This window comes from Alligator mississippiensis, chromosome 11, assembly GCF_030867095.1.
Source record: "Alligator mississippiensis isolate rAllMis1 chromosome 11, rAllMis1, whole genome shotgun sequence".
Lineage (NCBI taxonomy): Eukaryota > Metazoa > Chordata > Crocodylia > Alligatoridae > Alligator > Alligator mississippiensis.
Window position 1 is genome coordinate 52897532 of NC_081834.1, and position 16846 is coordinate 52914377.

A 16846-nucleotide genomic window follows, 5' to 3' on the forward strand; every position below is an offset into this window, starting at 1 on the left:
CAATCTGGGATGGCAGAACCCAGGAGCCCTCTTCTCAGCTCTTGATTCACCCTCACTATTGGAGGAAGTGGTGGGGGGAGGAGGGGGAAGGTTAAGGTACATTTATTGTTTCCTCCTGTCTTCAGTGGAGACCATGCAAAGGAACAGACCCTCATTGTAGTTTGAGCTTTCCCAGACATCTACCCTACCTCCCATATTCTTTAATAAATCCCATCCACCATGCAAAAACCAAGCTGCTGGGCCTCTGGATGATGCTAATGTCAAAAATGGCAGTGCTTAGGTCAGGGGGTCCATGCCACAAGTAGCAGCCTCTGTGCATGATACCCAGAAGATTAAAGAGAGGTCAGGCAGCACAATGGCAGACAGGGTAGGGAGTAAAAAGCAGAGCAGCCAATCCATCCCCATACAGCCTGGCTCGTTGGTCTAGGGGTGTGATTCTTGCTTTGGGTGCAAGAGGTCCCGGGTTCAAATCCTGGACGAGCCCAATTTTTAATGCTAACCAAACAGTTCTCCCACAGCGTCTCAGGAAACCGAGGGTGTCAGTTGAGGTCCTCAGCTGCCTGTACACCAATGCCAAGAGCATGGGGAATAAGCAGGAGGAGCTAGCCCCCCTGCTCTCTAGTGGGCAATATGACCTGGTAGGGATCATGGAGAGCCGGAGGGACTCCTCGCGTGACTGGAGCATAGCCGTAGAGGGCTACACCCTGCACAGAAGGGACAGAGCAGGGAGAAAAGGTGGAGGGATAGCTCTCTATGTGAGGGAGCAGTACATCTCTCTGGAGGCTGACATTGGCTCCAAAGAGAAGTGGCTTGAAACCCTCTGGGTCAAGCTATGGGGGAGTGAAGTGAGAGACACCTAACTGTGGGCATTTACTACAGGCCACTGAACTGAGGGCAGGAGCTGGATCAGGAGTTCTCTCGAGAACTGACAGAGGCCACACGCGAAGGGACTTGGTAGTCGTGGGTGACTTCAATTACCTGGCCATAGATTGGGAGGAACACTTGGCTAGGTCAGATTGTTCATGCAGTTTCCTGACTGCAATCAAGGAGCTCTTTCTGACCCAGGAAGTGCAAGGGCCAGCCAGAGGTAACGCTGTCCTGCACCTGGTCTTGGCCAAAGGAGATGACCTGGTGTATGGCTTGAACATTGAGGGAAACCTGGGCGACAGCGACCATGGAATTATCAGGTCCACAGTCTGCCACAAGGTTGACAAATTGACCAGCAGGATTGAAGTTCTGGCCTTCAAAAATGCTGACTTCAACAAGTTCAGGGCAATAGTAGGGGAGGCGATATGGGACCAGGAAGGGAAAGCAAATGGGGTGCATGAAGAATGGTCATTGCTCAAGGACACGATCCTCGAAGCACAAAAGATAACCATTCCTGCAAAGAGGAAAGGTAACAGGAGGACTGGCAAGCCCTCTTGGCTTAATAGGGACATTGCAGTCCTCTTAAAAAAGAAAAAAGAGGTATATACACAGTAGAAGCTAGGGACGGTCCTCAAGGAGGACTATACTTTAGTGGCCAGCACTTGTAGGGAAATGATCAGGAAAGCCAAGGAGGCAACTGAGTTTAGGTTAGCCACGGGAGTCAAGGACAATAAGAAGTCCTTCTTTAGGTATGTAGGCAGTAGAAGGAAAACAAAAGGAAATTTGGGACCCCTGCTTAACACCTTGGGACAACTGGTAAACAATGTTAAGGAAAAACCTGAACTCCTGAATGCCCACTTTGCTTTGGTATTTCACCAGACCATGGGGAAAGTCATGAAATAAGGCTCATAGTGGGCATGCTGGGACTGACAGCCTCCCCACTATGGATGTTGAGTGGGTGCAATACCAACTAGAGAAGCTAGACATTTACAAGTTAGCAGGACCGGATGGACTCCATCCAAGAGTGCCGAAGGAGCTGGCTGGGGTCATCGCAGAACCCCTGGCAAAACTTTTTCAGAATTTGTGGTGCACAGGGGAGATCCCTGAGGATTGGAAGAGGACCAACGTTGTGCCCATCTTCAAGAAGGGGAAGAGGGAGGACCCAGGCAGCTATAGGTCAATCAACCTAACCTCCATCCCAGGGAAAATCCTGGAAAAGCTCATTAAACAATCTATGTGCGATATGCTCATGGAAGGTAAGATTCTGAACGACAGCCAGCATGGCTTTGTCGTGGGTAGGTCTTGTCTTACCAATCTCATTTCCTTCTATGACCAGGTCTCTCGCCACCTGGATATGGGAGACAAGGTAGACATTGTATACCTAGACTTCTGAAAGGCTTTTGATCTAGTATCCCACCATATCCTTGTGAGAAAACTGGAAGATTGTGGGCTCAGCTGCTTAATGGTTCAGTGGGTAGGAAACTGGCTACAGGGTAAGGCCCAGAGAGTTCTCATGAACGGATCTGTGTCATCTTGGCACAAAGTGGCTAGTGGTGTCCCTCAGGGATCCATGCGTGGACCGGTGCTTTTCAACATCTCTATCAATGATTTGGATGGGGGAGTGAAAAGCTCGCTGGCAAAGTTCATGGATGACACCAAGTTATGGGGCAGTGTGGCCACACCAGAAGATTGGTTGCTGATACAGGTGGACCTGGACAGGCTAGAGAGCTGGGCACACTGGAACCAGATGAAGTTTAACACTTCCAAGTGTAAGGTGCTCCATCTGGGGGCAAATAACCCTCAACACACATACAGGCTTGGAGATGACAGCCTTACCTGCACCACGGCTGAAAGGGACCTAGGGGTAATAACTGACCATCACATGAGCATGAGCCGTCAGTGCAATGCGGTGGCTAGCATGGCAAACAACATGCTGGCATCCATCAACCAATGCATCTTGTGTAAAACTAAGGAAGTGATACTCCCACTGTACTCAGCATTGGTGAGACTGCAGCTGGAGTACTGCATCCAGTTCTGGGCGCCGCACTTCAATAAGGACGTGGAAAAACTTGAGAGGGTCCAGAAAAGAGCCACCCGTATGATCAGGGACTTGCAAGGCAAGCCATACGAGGAAAGTCTGAGGGACCTGGGCCTCTTTAGCCTAATGAGAGGGGACCTGATAGCGGCTTACCACTACATCAGAGGAGTGCATCAGGAGCTCAGTGAACAACTGTTCACTAGGGCACCCCTAAGGAAGACAAGGGCCAATGGCTATAAACTCCTGGAAGGCCGCTTCAGTTTTAATACCAAAAAAAAGACCTGCTTCACTGTCAGGGTGTCCAGACAGTGGAATAAACTCCCTCTAGAGGTGCCACAGTTACCTACCCTGGAGGTTTTCAAGAGCAGACTGGGCATTCACCTCACTGGGGTCCCTTGACCCCAGTTATGTTCCTGCCTAGAACAGGGTGGGGCTGGACCCAATGATCTGCAAGGTCCCTTCCAGCCCCTAACAATCTATGCATCTATAAATCTATAGAGCAGGAAGAAGAAAACAGCAATAGATAAGGCAGAGGAAGGGGATCAAGGTGGTATTCGAGCAGGGTTCAGGTCTCATTTGTGGCATGCCTGCCAATAAGGTTGGTCTGTAGTAGCATAGTCTAATATTAGTAATGGTTCTTTCCATAGTACAGAAGGGGCTGGGCACACAGAGGGGTGACTGTGCCTGTCTGGGGTGATAGTACCCAGGATGGAGCATAAGGCTGGGTACTTCCAATGGTCTGAGAAGTCCTAAGAAAAGTGGATAGAATTCAGGACATGACTCAGGTGAAATATTTTCCATTTATTATTAAAATATACAAAATCTACTGAATAAATACATGAGTACTGAATACAGCAGGACTTCATGAATCCTACTCTGTGCAAACCTGGAAACTTTTAATGCAAGAAGTAAATTAAAAACGATTGACAAGATCTTTTGAAACAAAATGTGTAGCTAGCATGTCCCGGCCAATATACAGCCACCAGGGGCAGAAAACTTCAAGTATATGGATTCAAGGATTCTGAGAGGGACAGAATATGAGTTATTAGGGTCCCATTTGGCCAGATGCTTTCAGGTCACACTGGGAGAGAGGGTCCCTGTCCACAGTGAGATCAGGGCTGCAGTGTACCAGGTGCTACACAGACACAAGGAAAAAGTGGCTCTGCTTCAAAGAGCTGTACTGCAAGGCAGTCAAATATAAGTGCTGAGCAAAATACAAATATTTCAAGATAAGTAGCTCCCGCAGAGTCAGAGGAACAGAAAAGTCCAAGAACCCACTCCCTAACCACGGCCAGGGATAGAAACCAAGAGTCTGGGGTTCTCTGTAGCAGATCATCCTTTGTGTTTCACTTTTCTTCTACTGCTTCTTTCTTTTGGGCTGCAACACAGCCATATAGCTGAACTCAGGACACCTGGGTTCTCTGCCTGCTTTGTCACCCCCTGCTCAAGAATCAGCCTCAGCTGGGCCACAAGCTGATCTGTCTCAGGGGTGCTCTCTAAAGGACAGCTCCATGTATCATGCAGCTGAGGACTAACATGGTATCTCTTGGGTCACCGCTGAATATGAAGGCTGTTGATAAACCAAAGGGTAGCCGGAAGGGTCAGACCCGATTCTGGATGGCTGTAGGCAGGAGCACTGGTCAGTCCTTTCTTCCACCAGCTGGACTTGCGGAAGCTCAGCCCTTGGAATAGCTGGTGAGTCTAGTAGAACTGGTAGGAGGTGGGAGCAGCCCGAATGGACTTCAGCAAAAATGCGAACTGCAGGAGACAGAAGAGGATAGCAGGGGAAGGGATTATAGCTGGGGGGAGGGAGTGTCTTTAGATGCTGCACTCCCATCCCAGAGCCCAGAAGTCCTGACTCGCAGAACATGGACGTGGCAGGGGGTGTGTATCCAGGCAGCACCTCCTAGCAGCCCTGAGAAAACTTTTAGTATTGCCCTCCCCTCGCCCCTTCGTCAGAGATAATGATAATAATAATTTTTAAATTACCCTTTTCAGGCTCCCTTTCTGTCCGAGCCCCGGGCAACCACCTGGTTCACTCATGCCCTGTGTCCGAGCTAGTGGCTCTCAACATTTTTAGACTCAAGGCACCCCTTCTTAAATTCAGGGCACCCCTTGGAAAATGCTGGCTCTTAGTTTTCCCTCTTTTTTGACTACAGAAAAATAATAGAGCAGCTCTTCTGTTGCAGGGAACTCAGGAAGACCAGAGTGGGCCAGACTGTTTTTAACCATTTACTCATTTTAAAACTCTTGGCTTATCTTGTGAATCATGTTTGCACACCTAGCAGTGCTTAAATGGCACCCTGGTTGAGAATGGCTCATCTAGACATACTGTCTTGGCAATAAACTCCAAAGTGGGTTCTGTATTGTCCTCTAGTGGCTGCTTTGCATAGGGGCTAGCCTACTACTGGGTATCGCTGCAGACTGCCAGCTGGACAGTACTCCTTCAGCTCCAGTGAGAGAGCTCAGCATTGCAGGTCCCTGGGGTCCCATCCCTGTCCCCTCACCATCCACAGTGCTCCACTGCTTGAGCACGCTGCCCCTGGTTGCCAATTCTTGATGGCTTCCTTACCACACAGCAGAAGATGAGTGTGACCACAGCAGCCAGACAGATCAAGATAATGGCCCAGTATGGGAGGACATTGTCTGCAGCATCTGGAGAGCACAGGGAGGGAGGTCATGGCAGTGGGGGAAAGCATAATAATCCAGTGCTACCCATGTGGGCAGGAGGTGGGTGCACAATTCCCTTTTCTGGAGGAGGCCCCAGGACCTCCACCTCCCCCAGCTTTCCCTGCCTGGTTGGAACAGCCTGCCTCCTCCCGCATTAGAGTCTCCATCTTCCGTGCATGGCATGGGGCAGTCGGATGAGTCAGTGAACAAACAAGAGAAGGAGACAGATATTGCACCCCAACCTGACTTGGACTCTCGACAGTGGGAATTGAGCTGGGAGCGCTTTGTGCCCCAGAGTGCATGCTTCTATGACGTGAGTTAAAACCCTGACTCTATGGGAAAGGCTGTGCAAGGGGTGATGTGCTATCTGTGGCTCAGCTGCCAAAGGAGGGGGTGCATAATAGCACAAGAGAGGGGAAAGGGGCCACGTCGGGAAGGAAAGAAAAAAGAGAGAGAAAGGGATAAATGAATGAAGAAAGGGATGTGGAGTGATTCCGAGAGAAAGGATGAAGTGGAGGAAGGCTCAATAGGAAATGGGGGACAGTAGATCCCAAGGTCTTGGGATGCAGACATCCCAAGGGTCTTGGGAACAGGTCCTGTAACAAAATAGGACATGAGGGACCAGGCTACCACTGCTTTTATACCCAGACTATCCCTGGACAATGGGGTGGGAAAAAGCCACCTCTGCTGCACCATCTTCCCTAGCCTTGAGGACTATACCTTGCACCATCCCCTTCCTGTGGCCTAGGGTTTCTGGCTGTGCATGAAAGTCAAAACAGCCTGTTTGTGCCTGCTCTTACCAGAAGTGGTGAGAGAGCTCTGCCCAGGAACGATGGTGGGACTGGATGAGGCAACACTGGAGCCAGATGGGCCCTGAGATGTGAGTAGCACGGGGCCACTGACATTTGAACCTGCCCCAGTCACAGAACTACGGCTGGTCTCAGCTCCTGGCTCTGAAAGAAAGAGATGGGAAGTGTCAATAAGCTGCACACACAGGCGTGTGTGGTTTGTGGTGCTACAAACCTCCCTGTGGTACCACAAATCATCTGTGTTACATGTTAAACTGTGTATGGTGCTGCTAATTTGCAGTGCTGGAGCAAAAATTGCTACCGGGAGTTCCTGGTAGCAAAAAAAAAAAATCTTGAAAAAAAAATGGTGCAAAGCATGCCAAAGTGGAGTGCGCAGGGACAAACATAGAGACGGGGAGTCTCTGTGCACTGTGGAGCCCCTGCACTGAGGCACCCTGTACCCAGCCAGACGCTGCCTGGCTGGCGCACCATGTGCCTCCAGACAAGGGAGTAGGCAGACTTGGGTTGGCTGCTTCCCTGTCTCCATGTGCCTCAGCACTGAAGCACATGGAGCCCCCATCTTGAGGCACCCTGCAGCCCAGATAGCCACTTCAGAGCTGACTGGGGCGTAGAGTGCCTCACTGCAGAGGCTCTGCAGTGGAGCCCCTGCACTGAGACATGCAAAGACACGGGAGCAGCCAGCTCAGGACTGCCTGCTCCCCTGTCTCGAGGCGCGCTGTACCCCAGCCAGCCAGGGAGCGGCTGGCTGGGGTGCAGGATGCCTCAACAAAGGGGCTCCACAGTGCACAGAGACAGGGGAACAGTGTCTCCACCCTGTGCCTCAGCCAGCCACCCCTGCAGCACATGGAGCAGTGGGACAATGTGTCACGCTACAAAATGCACAGGCAAAGGTGCGCACTGCAGCACAAAGTAGTGACACAAACTTGTGCCACTACTATTTGTGCTGCTGCAAATGTATGCCCCTGCTTGTATGGATGCGTCCATGAAGTCTTCTATGTGAGGCATCAGATCCTTTCTCCCAAGAGCTACAAGGGTCTTGGGAACAGGTCCTGTAACAAAGCCCACTGGTTGGGTCACAGGCAGGGATCCAGCCAGCCACATCCATTTCTAAGAGCAGGAGGTGCTGGCACTTCAGCCAAGAGCCAGGCATAGGTGAAGTATAATTTGTTTCAAACCAATCCAGCCTTTCTGTCTATCAAGTCGCCTGACCGCTTCTACCCAGATTTGCACTACTAACACTCTGTGCCCTGATGAGGTACAGCAGGTTACAAAACAGTCCGAGCCATAAGTGTGTAGCTTTTAAAGGAATCTGAGGAGCAGGTGTCAGCCAGAAAGCTCTGCTCCGCTTTGACCGGGGAGTAGCAAGTGTTCCCTTGCCGTGTCCTTTAGTTGAAAAAGAAGCTGCCAGGCTTGATAAATGGGTCACTTTGTGAAATTCTGTGGCCTATCTTATGCTTTCCTCTTGGTTTATGGCTAGCTGCAAAGGTATGAGTAAAGTGATATATCTATAACAATTATAGATACATCTGGACATTAAAGGGGGATAAAGATTTATGATTTTTTTTAATGTATTTTATTCCCAATTCCTATTAAATTAGACACGCAAACTACAGGGTCCATGGAGCAGTGAACCACAGTAGGGAAAAGAGCTTGGAAAGGTTATGCTTTAGCAGCTGTCAGGTCAGCTTGAGAACTTTCCATAAATTTTGCCATTTCAACGTTCCCCCACCCTTCTCTTGTGAAATGACCATGACCAGCTCCAAGTATTAGTTATACTAAGCCCTGATCATGGAGACACCTCTGTGCCCATAACTCCTTAATTTCTGGGAATAAGAGACCCACTAGGGTTCTTCAAGACAGGGTCAGCTCTAGTGGGGATCAGCTTTTGCATTGATCTGGCCAGAACCCACCTAGGACATCATTCCCCAGGAGCACTCAAGGTAGCATGTGCTACATGGTGGCTCCTGTGGGTGTTCAGTGGAAATTAAATATTCTACTGTCCATGCCATTTTTGATGGAAACCCTTCTGTAAGAGGCAGTATGGCTCAGTAGCTATAGAGCCTTTGCTTAGGACTTGGAAGACCTGGGTTCTGTTTCTAGCTCTGCCTGTGACCTATTCTGGAACTTTGGGCAAGTCATTTCCATTTTCTGTGCTTCTGTATTAGCTAGTGAGTGATTAGGAGCAAGAACTGTCCCCTTGTGTAGCTGTGTAGCTGATCAACACAGCCCTGATCTCAGCAGGGATTTTGGCACATATTGAAAAGTGAATTTACCCAGAGTGGGAGCAGAGGATGGTGTGACACTGATTCTGATGGAGCCAGATGATCTTGGAGAGGTAGCTGAAGTCCAACTGGTAGTAAAAGTGGAGGTTGGGGTGGATGCATCAATTGCAGTGGTGACAGTAGAGATTGCAGTGGATGTTATGGCAGTGGAGGTCTTAGTGGCCAAAATCAAGGTGGTGTTGGCAGTGGAGGTCATGGTGGAAATAGAGGTTTCAGCGGTGGCAGTGGAGATTGCAGTGCCTGTAGACATTTCTTTGGTGATAGTAGAGACTGAGGTGGATGTAGGTGCCTCAGTGGTGACAGTGGGGGTTATTATGGAGGTTGGTGTCCTGGTAGTGACAGTGGAGGCCTCAGTAGATGGTATCTCAGTGGTGGTAATGGATGTCTTGGTGGATCTAGACATATCAGTGATATCAGTGGCAGTTCCAGTAGATGCAGATGTCTCCATGGTGAGAATGGCATTTGAGATGGATATGGGTGTCTCTAGGGTGACAGTGGAAGCCTCAGTGTATATAGATGTCTCAATTGGGACAGTGGGGGTTGCATTGGATGACAACATTTTGGTAGTAACAGTGGAGGGTGTAGTGGGTGTCTTGGTGATTACAACAGAGGTTGTGGTAAACGTAGGTATGTCAGTGGTGATAGTGGAAACCTCAGAGGATATAGCCCATGTGGTGGTGGCAGTTGGGGTTGTAGTGGGTGTAGGTGTCTCGCCTATGATGGTTGTGGTTGCAGTGGATGTGGGCATTATGTTGGTGGTAGCGAATGTTGTTCTAGGTGCAAGGGTATCGGCAGTTAAAGTGGAAGATGCAGCAGATGTAAATGTTTCTGTGTTGACAGCTGAGGTCAAAATAGATGCAGGTGTCTCAGTAGAGACTGTGGGAGATGTGATCAATGCAGGTGTCTTGGTGGTGACACCAGTGCTTGTAAGTGGTACAGGCGTGGCAGTGGAGATCATGGTGGGAGGTTGTGTTGTGTAAGTTACAGTAGAAATCTGGATGGATGTAGGTATCTCTGTGGTAGTTTTAAGTGTCTCAGTGGTGGGTGTGGTGGATGTAGACATTTTTGTGGTGACAGGGGAGATACAGGTGGATATAGGTTTCTCAGTGGTGAGAACAGAGGTCATGGTGGATGTTGGTGTTTCAGTAGTGACAGTGGAGGCCTTGGTAGATGCAGAACTTTTGGTAGTGAGAGTGGAGGTCATGGTCGATGCAGGTGTCTCGATGGTAAGTGTGGAGTTTGTGATGGGTGTAGAAATCTTGGTGGAGACAGTGGACACGTCTGTGGATGTAGGTTTCACTGTAGTGACATTGTAGATCGTGGTGGATGTCGATGTTTCGGTGGCATGAGTGGAGGTCTTGATGGATGTAGGCAGTGCGGTGGTGGAAGTAGAGGTCATGGTGGATGTTGGTAACTCAGAGGTTGTGGTAGGTGTAGGTGTCTTGCTGCTGAGAGAAGAGACTACAGTGGATGTGAAAGTCTCGGGAGCAACAGTGGTGGTTGATGTGGATGTCTTGGTAGTGAAAGTGGAGGTGTCAATGGATGTAGCTGGTACAGTGGTGGCAGTGGAGGTCATAGTAAGTGTAGGTGTCTGGGTGGAGACAGTGGAGTTTGTGATGGGTGTAGGCGTCTTGGTGGAGACAGTGGACACGTCTGTGGATGGAGGTTTCACTGTAGTGACATTGTAGATCGTGGTGGATGTAGATGTTTCGGTGGCATGAGTGGAGGTCTTGATGGATGTAGGGAGTGCGGTGGTGGAAGTAGAGGTCATGGTGGATGTTGGTAACTCAGAGGTTGTGGTAGGTGTAGGTGTCTTGCTGCTGAGAGAAGAGACTGCAGTGGATGTGAAAGACTCAGGAGCAACAGTGGTGGTTGATGTGGATGTCTTGGTAGTGAAAGTGGAGGTGTCAATGGATGTAGCTGGCACAGTGGTGGCAGTGGAGGTCATAGTAAGTGTAGGTGTCTGGGTGGAGACAGTGGAGTTTGTGATGGGTGTAGGCGTCTTGGTGGAGACAGTGGACACGTCTGTGGATGTAGGTTTCACTGTAGTGACATTGTAGATCGTGGTGCATGTAGATGTTTCGGTGGCATGAGTGGAGGTCTTGATGGATGTATGGAGTGCGGTGGTGGAAGTAGAGGTCATGGTGGATGTTGGTAACTCAGAGGTTGTGGTAGGTGTAGGTGTCTTGCTGCTGAGAGAAGAGACTGCAGTGGATGTGAAAGACTCGGGAGCGACAGTGGTGGTTGATGTGGATGTCTTGGTAGTGAAAGTGGAGGTGTCAATGGATGTAGCTGGCACAGTGGTGGCAGTGGAGGTCATAGTAAGTGTAGGTGTCTGGGTGGAGACAGTGGAGTTTGTGATGGGTGTAGGCGTCTTGGTGGAGACAGTGGACACGTCTGTGGATGTAGGTTTCACTGTAGTGACATTGTAGATCGTGGTGGATGTAGATGTTTCGGTGGCATGAGTGGAGGTCTTGATGGATGTAGGGAGTGCGATGGTGGAAGTAGAGGTCATGGTGGATGTTGGTAACTCAGAGGTTGTGGTAGGTGTAGGTGTCTTGCTGCTGAGAGAAGAGACTACAGTGGATGTGAAAGACTCGGGAGTGACAGTGGTGGTTGATGTGGATGTCTTGGTAGTGAAAGTGGAGGTGTCAATGGATGTAGCTGGCACGGTGGTGGCAGTGGAGGTCATAGTAAGTATAGGTGTCTTGGTGGAGACAGTGGACACGTCTGTGGATTTAGGTTTCAATGTAGTGACATTGTAGATCGTGGTGGATGTCGATGTTTCGGTGGCATGAGTGGAGGTCTTGATGGATGTAGGGAGTGTGGTGGTGGAAGTAGAGGTTGTGGTGGAGGTGGATGTTGGTAACTCAGAGGTTGTGGTAGGTGTAGGTGTCTTGCTGCTGAGAGAAGAGACTGCAGTGGATGTGAAAGACTCGGGAGCGACAGTGGTGGTTGATGTGGATGTCTTGGTAGTGAAAGTGGAGGTGTCAATGGATGTAGCTGGCACAGTGGTGGCAGTGGAGGTCATAGTAAGTGTAGGTGTCTGGGTGGAGACAGTGGAGTTTGTGATGGGTGTAGGCGTCTTGGTGGAGACAGTGGACACGTCTGTGGATGTAGGTTTCACTGTAGTGACATTGTAGATCGTGGTGGATGTCGATGTTTCGGTGGCATGAGTGGAGGTCTTGATGATTGTAGGCAGTGCGGTGGTGGAAGTAGAGGTCATGGTGGATGTTGGTAACTCAGAGGTTGTGGTAGGTGTAGGTGTCTTGCTGCTGAGAGAAGAGACTACAGTGGATGTGAAAGTCTCGGGAGCGACAGTGGTGGTTGATGTGGATGTCTTGGTAGTGAAAGTGGAGGTGTCAATGGATGTAGCTGGTACAGTGGTGGCAGTGGAGGTCATAGTAAGTGTAGGTGTCTGGGTGGAGACAGTGGAGTTTGTGATGGGTGTAGGCGTCTTGGTGGAGACAGTGGACACGTCTGTGGATGGAGGTTTCACTGTAGTGACATTGTAGATCGTGGTGGATGTCGATGTTTCGGTGGCATGAGTGGAGGTCTTGATGGATGTAGGCAGTGCGGTGGTGGAAGTAGAGGTCATGGTGGATGTTGGTAACTCAGAGGTTGTGGTAGGTGTAGGTGTCTTGCTGCTGAGAGAAGAGACTACAGTGGATGTGAAAGACTCGGGAGTGACAGTGGTGGTTGATGTGGATGTCTTGGTAGTGAAAGTGGAGGTGTCAATGGATGTAGCTGGCACAGTGGTGGCAGTGGAGGTCATAGTAAGTATAGGTGTCTTGGTGGAGACAGTGGACACGTCTGTGGATGGAGGTTTCACTGTAGTGACATTGTAGATCGTGGTGGATGTCGATGTTTCGGTGGCATGAGTGGAGGTCTTGATGGATGTAGGGAGTGTGGTGGTGGAAGTAGAGGTCGTGGTGGAGGTGGATGTTGGTAACTCAGAGGTTGTGGTAGGTGTAGGTGTCTTGCTGCTGAGAGAAGAGACTGCAGTGGATGTGAAAGACTCGGGAGCGACAGTGGTGGTTGATGTGGATGTCTTGGTAGTGAAAGTGGAGGTGTCAATGGATGTAGCTGGCACAGTGGTGGCAGTGGAGGTCATAGTAAGTGTAGGTGTCTGGGTGGAGACAGTGGAGTTTGTGATGGGTGTAGGCGTCTTGGTGGAGACAGTGGACACGTCTGTGGATGTAGGTTTCACTGTAGTGACATTGTAGATCGTGGTGGATGTCGATGTTTCGGTGGCATGAGTGGAGGTCTTGATGATTGTAGGCAGTGCGGTGGTGGAAGTAGAGGTCATGGTGGATGTTGGTAACTCAGAGGTTGTGGTAGGTGTAGGTGTCTTGCTGCTGAGAGAAGAGACTACAGTGGATGTGAAAGTCTCGGGAGCGACAGTGGTGGTTGATGTGGATGTCTTGGTAGTGAAAGTGGAGGTGTCAATGGATGTAGCTGGTACAGTGGTGGCAGTGGAGGTCATAGTAAGTGTAGGTGTCTGGGTGGAGACAGTGGAGTTTGTGATGGGTGTAGGCGTCTTGGTGGAGACAGTGGACACGTCTGTGGATGGAGGTTTCACTGTAGTGACATTGTAGATCGTGGTGGATGTCGATGTTTCGGTGGCATGAGTGGAGGTCTTGATGGATGTAGGCAGTGCGGTGGTGGAAGTAGAGGTCATGGTGGATGTTGGTAACTCAGAGGTTGTGGTAGGTGTAGGTGTCTTGCTGCTGAGAGAAGAGACTACAGTGGATGTGAAAGACTCGGGAGTGACAGTGGTGGTTGATGTGGATGTCTTGGTAGTGAAAGTGGAGGTGTCAATGGATGTAGCTGGCACAGTGGTGGCAGTGGAGGTCATAGTAAGTATAGGTGTCTTGGTGGAGACAGTGGACACGTCTGTGGATGGAGGTTTCACTGTAGTGACATTGTAGATCGTGGTGGATGTCGATGTTTCGGTGGCATGAGTGGAGGTCTTGATGGATGTAGGGAGTGTGGTGGTGGAAGTAGAGGTCGTGGTGGAGGTGGATGTTGGTAACTCAGAGGTTGTGGTAGGTGTAGGTGTCTTGCTGCTGAGAGAAGAGACTGCAGTGGATGTGAAAGACTCGGGAGCGACAGTGGTGGTTGATGTGGATGTCTTGGTAGTGAAAGTGGAGGTGTCAATGGATGTAGCTGGCACAGTGGTGGCAGTGGAGGTCATAGTAAGTGTAGGTGTCTGGGTGGAGACAGTGGAGTTTGTGATGGGTGTAGGCGTCTTGGTGGAGACAGTGGACACGTCTGTGGATGTAGGTTTCACTGTAGTGACATTGTAGATCGTGGTGGATGTCGATGTTTCGGTGGCATGAGTGGAGGTCTTGATGATTGTAGGCAGTGCGGTGGTGGAAGTAGAGGTCATGGTGGATGTTGGTAACTCAGAGGTTGTGGTAGGTGTAGGTGTCTTGCTGCTGAGAGAAGAGACTACAGTGGATGTGAAAGTCTCGGGAGCGACAGTGGTGGTTGATGTGGATGTCTTGGTAGTGAAAGTGGAGGTGTCAATGGATGTAGCTGGTACAGTGGTGGCAGTGGAGGTCATAGTAAGTGTAGGTGTCTGGGTGGAGACAGTGGAGTTTGTGATGGGTGTAGGCGTCTTGGTGGAGACAGTGGACACGTCTGTGGATGGAGGTTTCACTGTAGTGACATTGTAGATCGTGGTGGATGTCGATGTTTCGGTGGCATGAGTGGAGGTCTTGATGGATGTAGGCAGTGCGGTGGTGGAAGTAGAGGTCATGGTGGATGTTGGTAACTCAGAGGTTGTGGTAGGTGTAGGTGTCTTGCTGCTGAGAGAAGAGACTGCAGTGGATGTGAAAGACTCGGGAGCGACAGTGGTGGTTGATGTGGATGTCTTGGTAGTGAAAGTGGAGGTGTCAATGGATGTAGCTGGTACAGTGGTGGCAGTGGAGGTCATAGTAAGTGTAGGTGTCTGGGTGGAGACAGTGGAGTTTGTGATGGGTGTAGGCGTCTTGGTGGAGACAGTGGACACGTCTGTGGATGGAGGTTTCACTGTAGTGACATTGTAGATCGTGGTGGATGTAGATGTTTCGGTGGCATGAGTGGAGGTCTTGATGGATGTAGGGAGTGCGGTGGTGGAAGTAGAGGTCATGGTGGATGTTGGTAACTCAGAGGTTGTGGTAGGTGTAGGTGTCTTGCTGCTGAGAGAAGAGACTGCAGTGGATGTGAAAGACTCGGGAGCGACAGTGGTGGTTGATGTGGATGTCTTGGTAGTGAAAGTGGAGGTGTCAATTGATGTAGCTGGCACAGTGGTGGCAGTGGAGGTCATAGTAAGTGTAGGTGTCTGGGTGGAGACAGTGGAGTTTGTGATGGGTGTAGGCGTCTTGGTGGAGACAGTGGACACGTCTGTGGATGGAGGTTTCACTGTAGTGACATTGTAGATCGTGGTGGATGTCGATGTTTCGGTGGCATGAGTGGAGGTCTTGATGGATGTAGGCAGTGCGGTGGTGGAAGTAGAGGTCATGGTGGAGGTGGATGTTGGTAACTCAGAGTTTGTGGTAGGTGTAGGTGTCTTGCTGCTGAGAGAAGAGACTGCAGTGGATGTGAAAGACTCGGGAGTGACAGTGGTGGTTGATGTGGATGTTTTGGTAGTGAAAGTGGAGGTGTCAATGGATGTAGCTGGTACAGTGGTGGCAGTGGAGGTCATAGTAAGTGTAGGTGTCTGGGTGGAGACAGTGGAGTTTGTGATGGGTGTAGGCGTCTTGGTGGAGACAGTGGACACGTCTGTGGATGTAGGTTTCACTGTAGTGACATTGTAGATCGTGGTGGATGTAGATGTTTCGGTGGCATGAGTGGAGGTCTTGATGGATGTAGGCAGTGCGGTGGTGGAAGTAGAGGTCATGGTGGATGTTGGTAACTCAGAGGTTGTGGTAGGTGTAGGTGTCTTGCTGCTGAGAGAAGAGACTACAGTGGATGTGAAAGACTCGGGAGTGACAGTGGTGGTTGATGTGGATGTCTTGGTAGTGAAAGTGGAGGTGTCAATGGATGTAGCTGGCACAGTGGTGGCAGTGGAGGTCATAGTAAGTATAGGTGTCTTGGTGGAGACAGTGGACACGTCTGTGGATGTAGGTTTCACTGTAGTGACATTGTAGATCGTGGTGGATGTAGAAGTTTCGGTGGCATGAGTGGAGGTCTTGATGGATGTAGGCAGTGCGGTGGTGGAAGTAGAGGTCATGGTGGATGTTGGTAACTCAGAGGTTGTGGTAGGTGTAGGTGTCTTGCTGCTGAGATAAGAAACTGCAGTGGATGTGAAAGACTCGGGAGCGACAGTGGTGGTTGATGTGGATGTAGACAGCATGATGATGGTAGTGGAGGGTTTGATAGATGTAGGTAGCTCAGGTGTGACAGCAATGGTTGCAGTAGGTGTAGGAATCTTGGTGGTGATAGTGGAGGTTTCACTGGGGGTGGTTGTTTCACTGATGGCAGTCATTGCAGATGTCATAGTTGAAGTCGGTGTCTTGGTGGTGGGAGTGGTGGTCATAGTGGTTGTAGGGGTCCCAGTGGTGATAATTGTGGTTGCAGTGGATCTAGGTATCTCAGAAATGGCAGTGGAGACCTTGATGGATGTAGTTGTCTCAGTGGAGGCTGTGGAATTTGTGATGGATATAAAAGTCTCGGAAGTGGCAGTGGATGTTGTGGTGGGTGTAGCTCTCTCAGTGGTAACCCTGGAGGCCACAGTGGATGTCAGCATCTTGGTACTGACACTAGAGGTTGCAGTGGATATAAGTGTCTCAGTGGTATCAGTGGAGAACTCAGTAGACATAGGTTTCTCATTAGTGGCCCTAGAGATCATGGGAGATGTAGATGGCTCAGTGGTGGCAGTGGAAGTCTTAATAGATGTAGGCTGTGTGGTTTTTGCAGTTGTGGCCACAGTGGTTTTAAGAGTATCATCAGTTACAGCAGAGGTTGCAGTGGATGTCGATGTGTCAGTGGTTACAGTGGAGGTTTTAATGGGTGTAGTTGTCTCAGTTGTAACAGTAGAAATTGGCTTGGATGTAGGTGTTTCAGTTGTGACAGTCAGTGTGGTGGTGGGGATAGACGTTTGGTTAGTGACAGTGGAGGTTGTAGTGGGTATAGATGTCTCAGTGGTGACAGTGGAGGCCTCAGTAGATGTAGATGTCTTGGTGGTGACAGAT

At 50.0% G+C, this 16846-nt stretch overlaps 1 protein-coding gene and 1 non-coding gene across 2 annotated transcripts; one reads left to right on the forward strand and one right to left on the reverse strand.

Annotated features, from left to right (window-relative positions):
- The first annotated feature begins 412 nt into the window (after positions 1-412).
- On the forward strand, positions 413-484 carry TRNAP-UGG (transfer RNA proline (anticodon UGG)). Its single transcript has one exon. It is a non-coding gene; the product is annotated as a tRNA-Pro (tRNA).
- A 3202-nt stretch (positions 485-3686) lies between these two features.
- Positions 3687-10809, reverse strand: LOC132243682 (mucin-2-like). Its single transcript, XM_059714073.1, has 4 exons — positions 8658-10809; positions 6376-6528; positions 5478-5560; positions 3687-4663 (listed from the first exon to the last, which is right to left on the reverse strand). Exons 1-4 carry the CDS (start codon positions 10807-10809, stop codon positions 4607-4609), a joined length of 2445 nt encoding a protein of 814 aa, XP_059570056.1. The 3' UTR covers positions 3687-4606.
- Between the last annotated feature and the right edge of the window lie 6037 nt (positions 10810-16846).

Coding starts and splice junctions, on each gene's coding strand:
- LOC132243682 (XM_059714073.1), bottom strand. CDS start 10,809: ATGACCTCTACTTCCACCACCGCACTCCATACATCCATCAAGACCTCC. Junction 6,529..8,657: donor ATCCTCTGCTCCCACTCTGG/GTAAATTCACTT, acceptor TCTTTCTTTCAG/AGCCAGGAGCTGAGACCAGC. Junction 4,664..5,477: donor CACTCATCTTCTGCTGTGTG/GTAAGGAAGCCA, acceptor TGTCTCCTGCAG/TTCGCATTTTTGCTGAAGTC.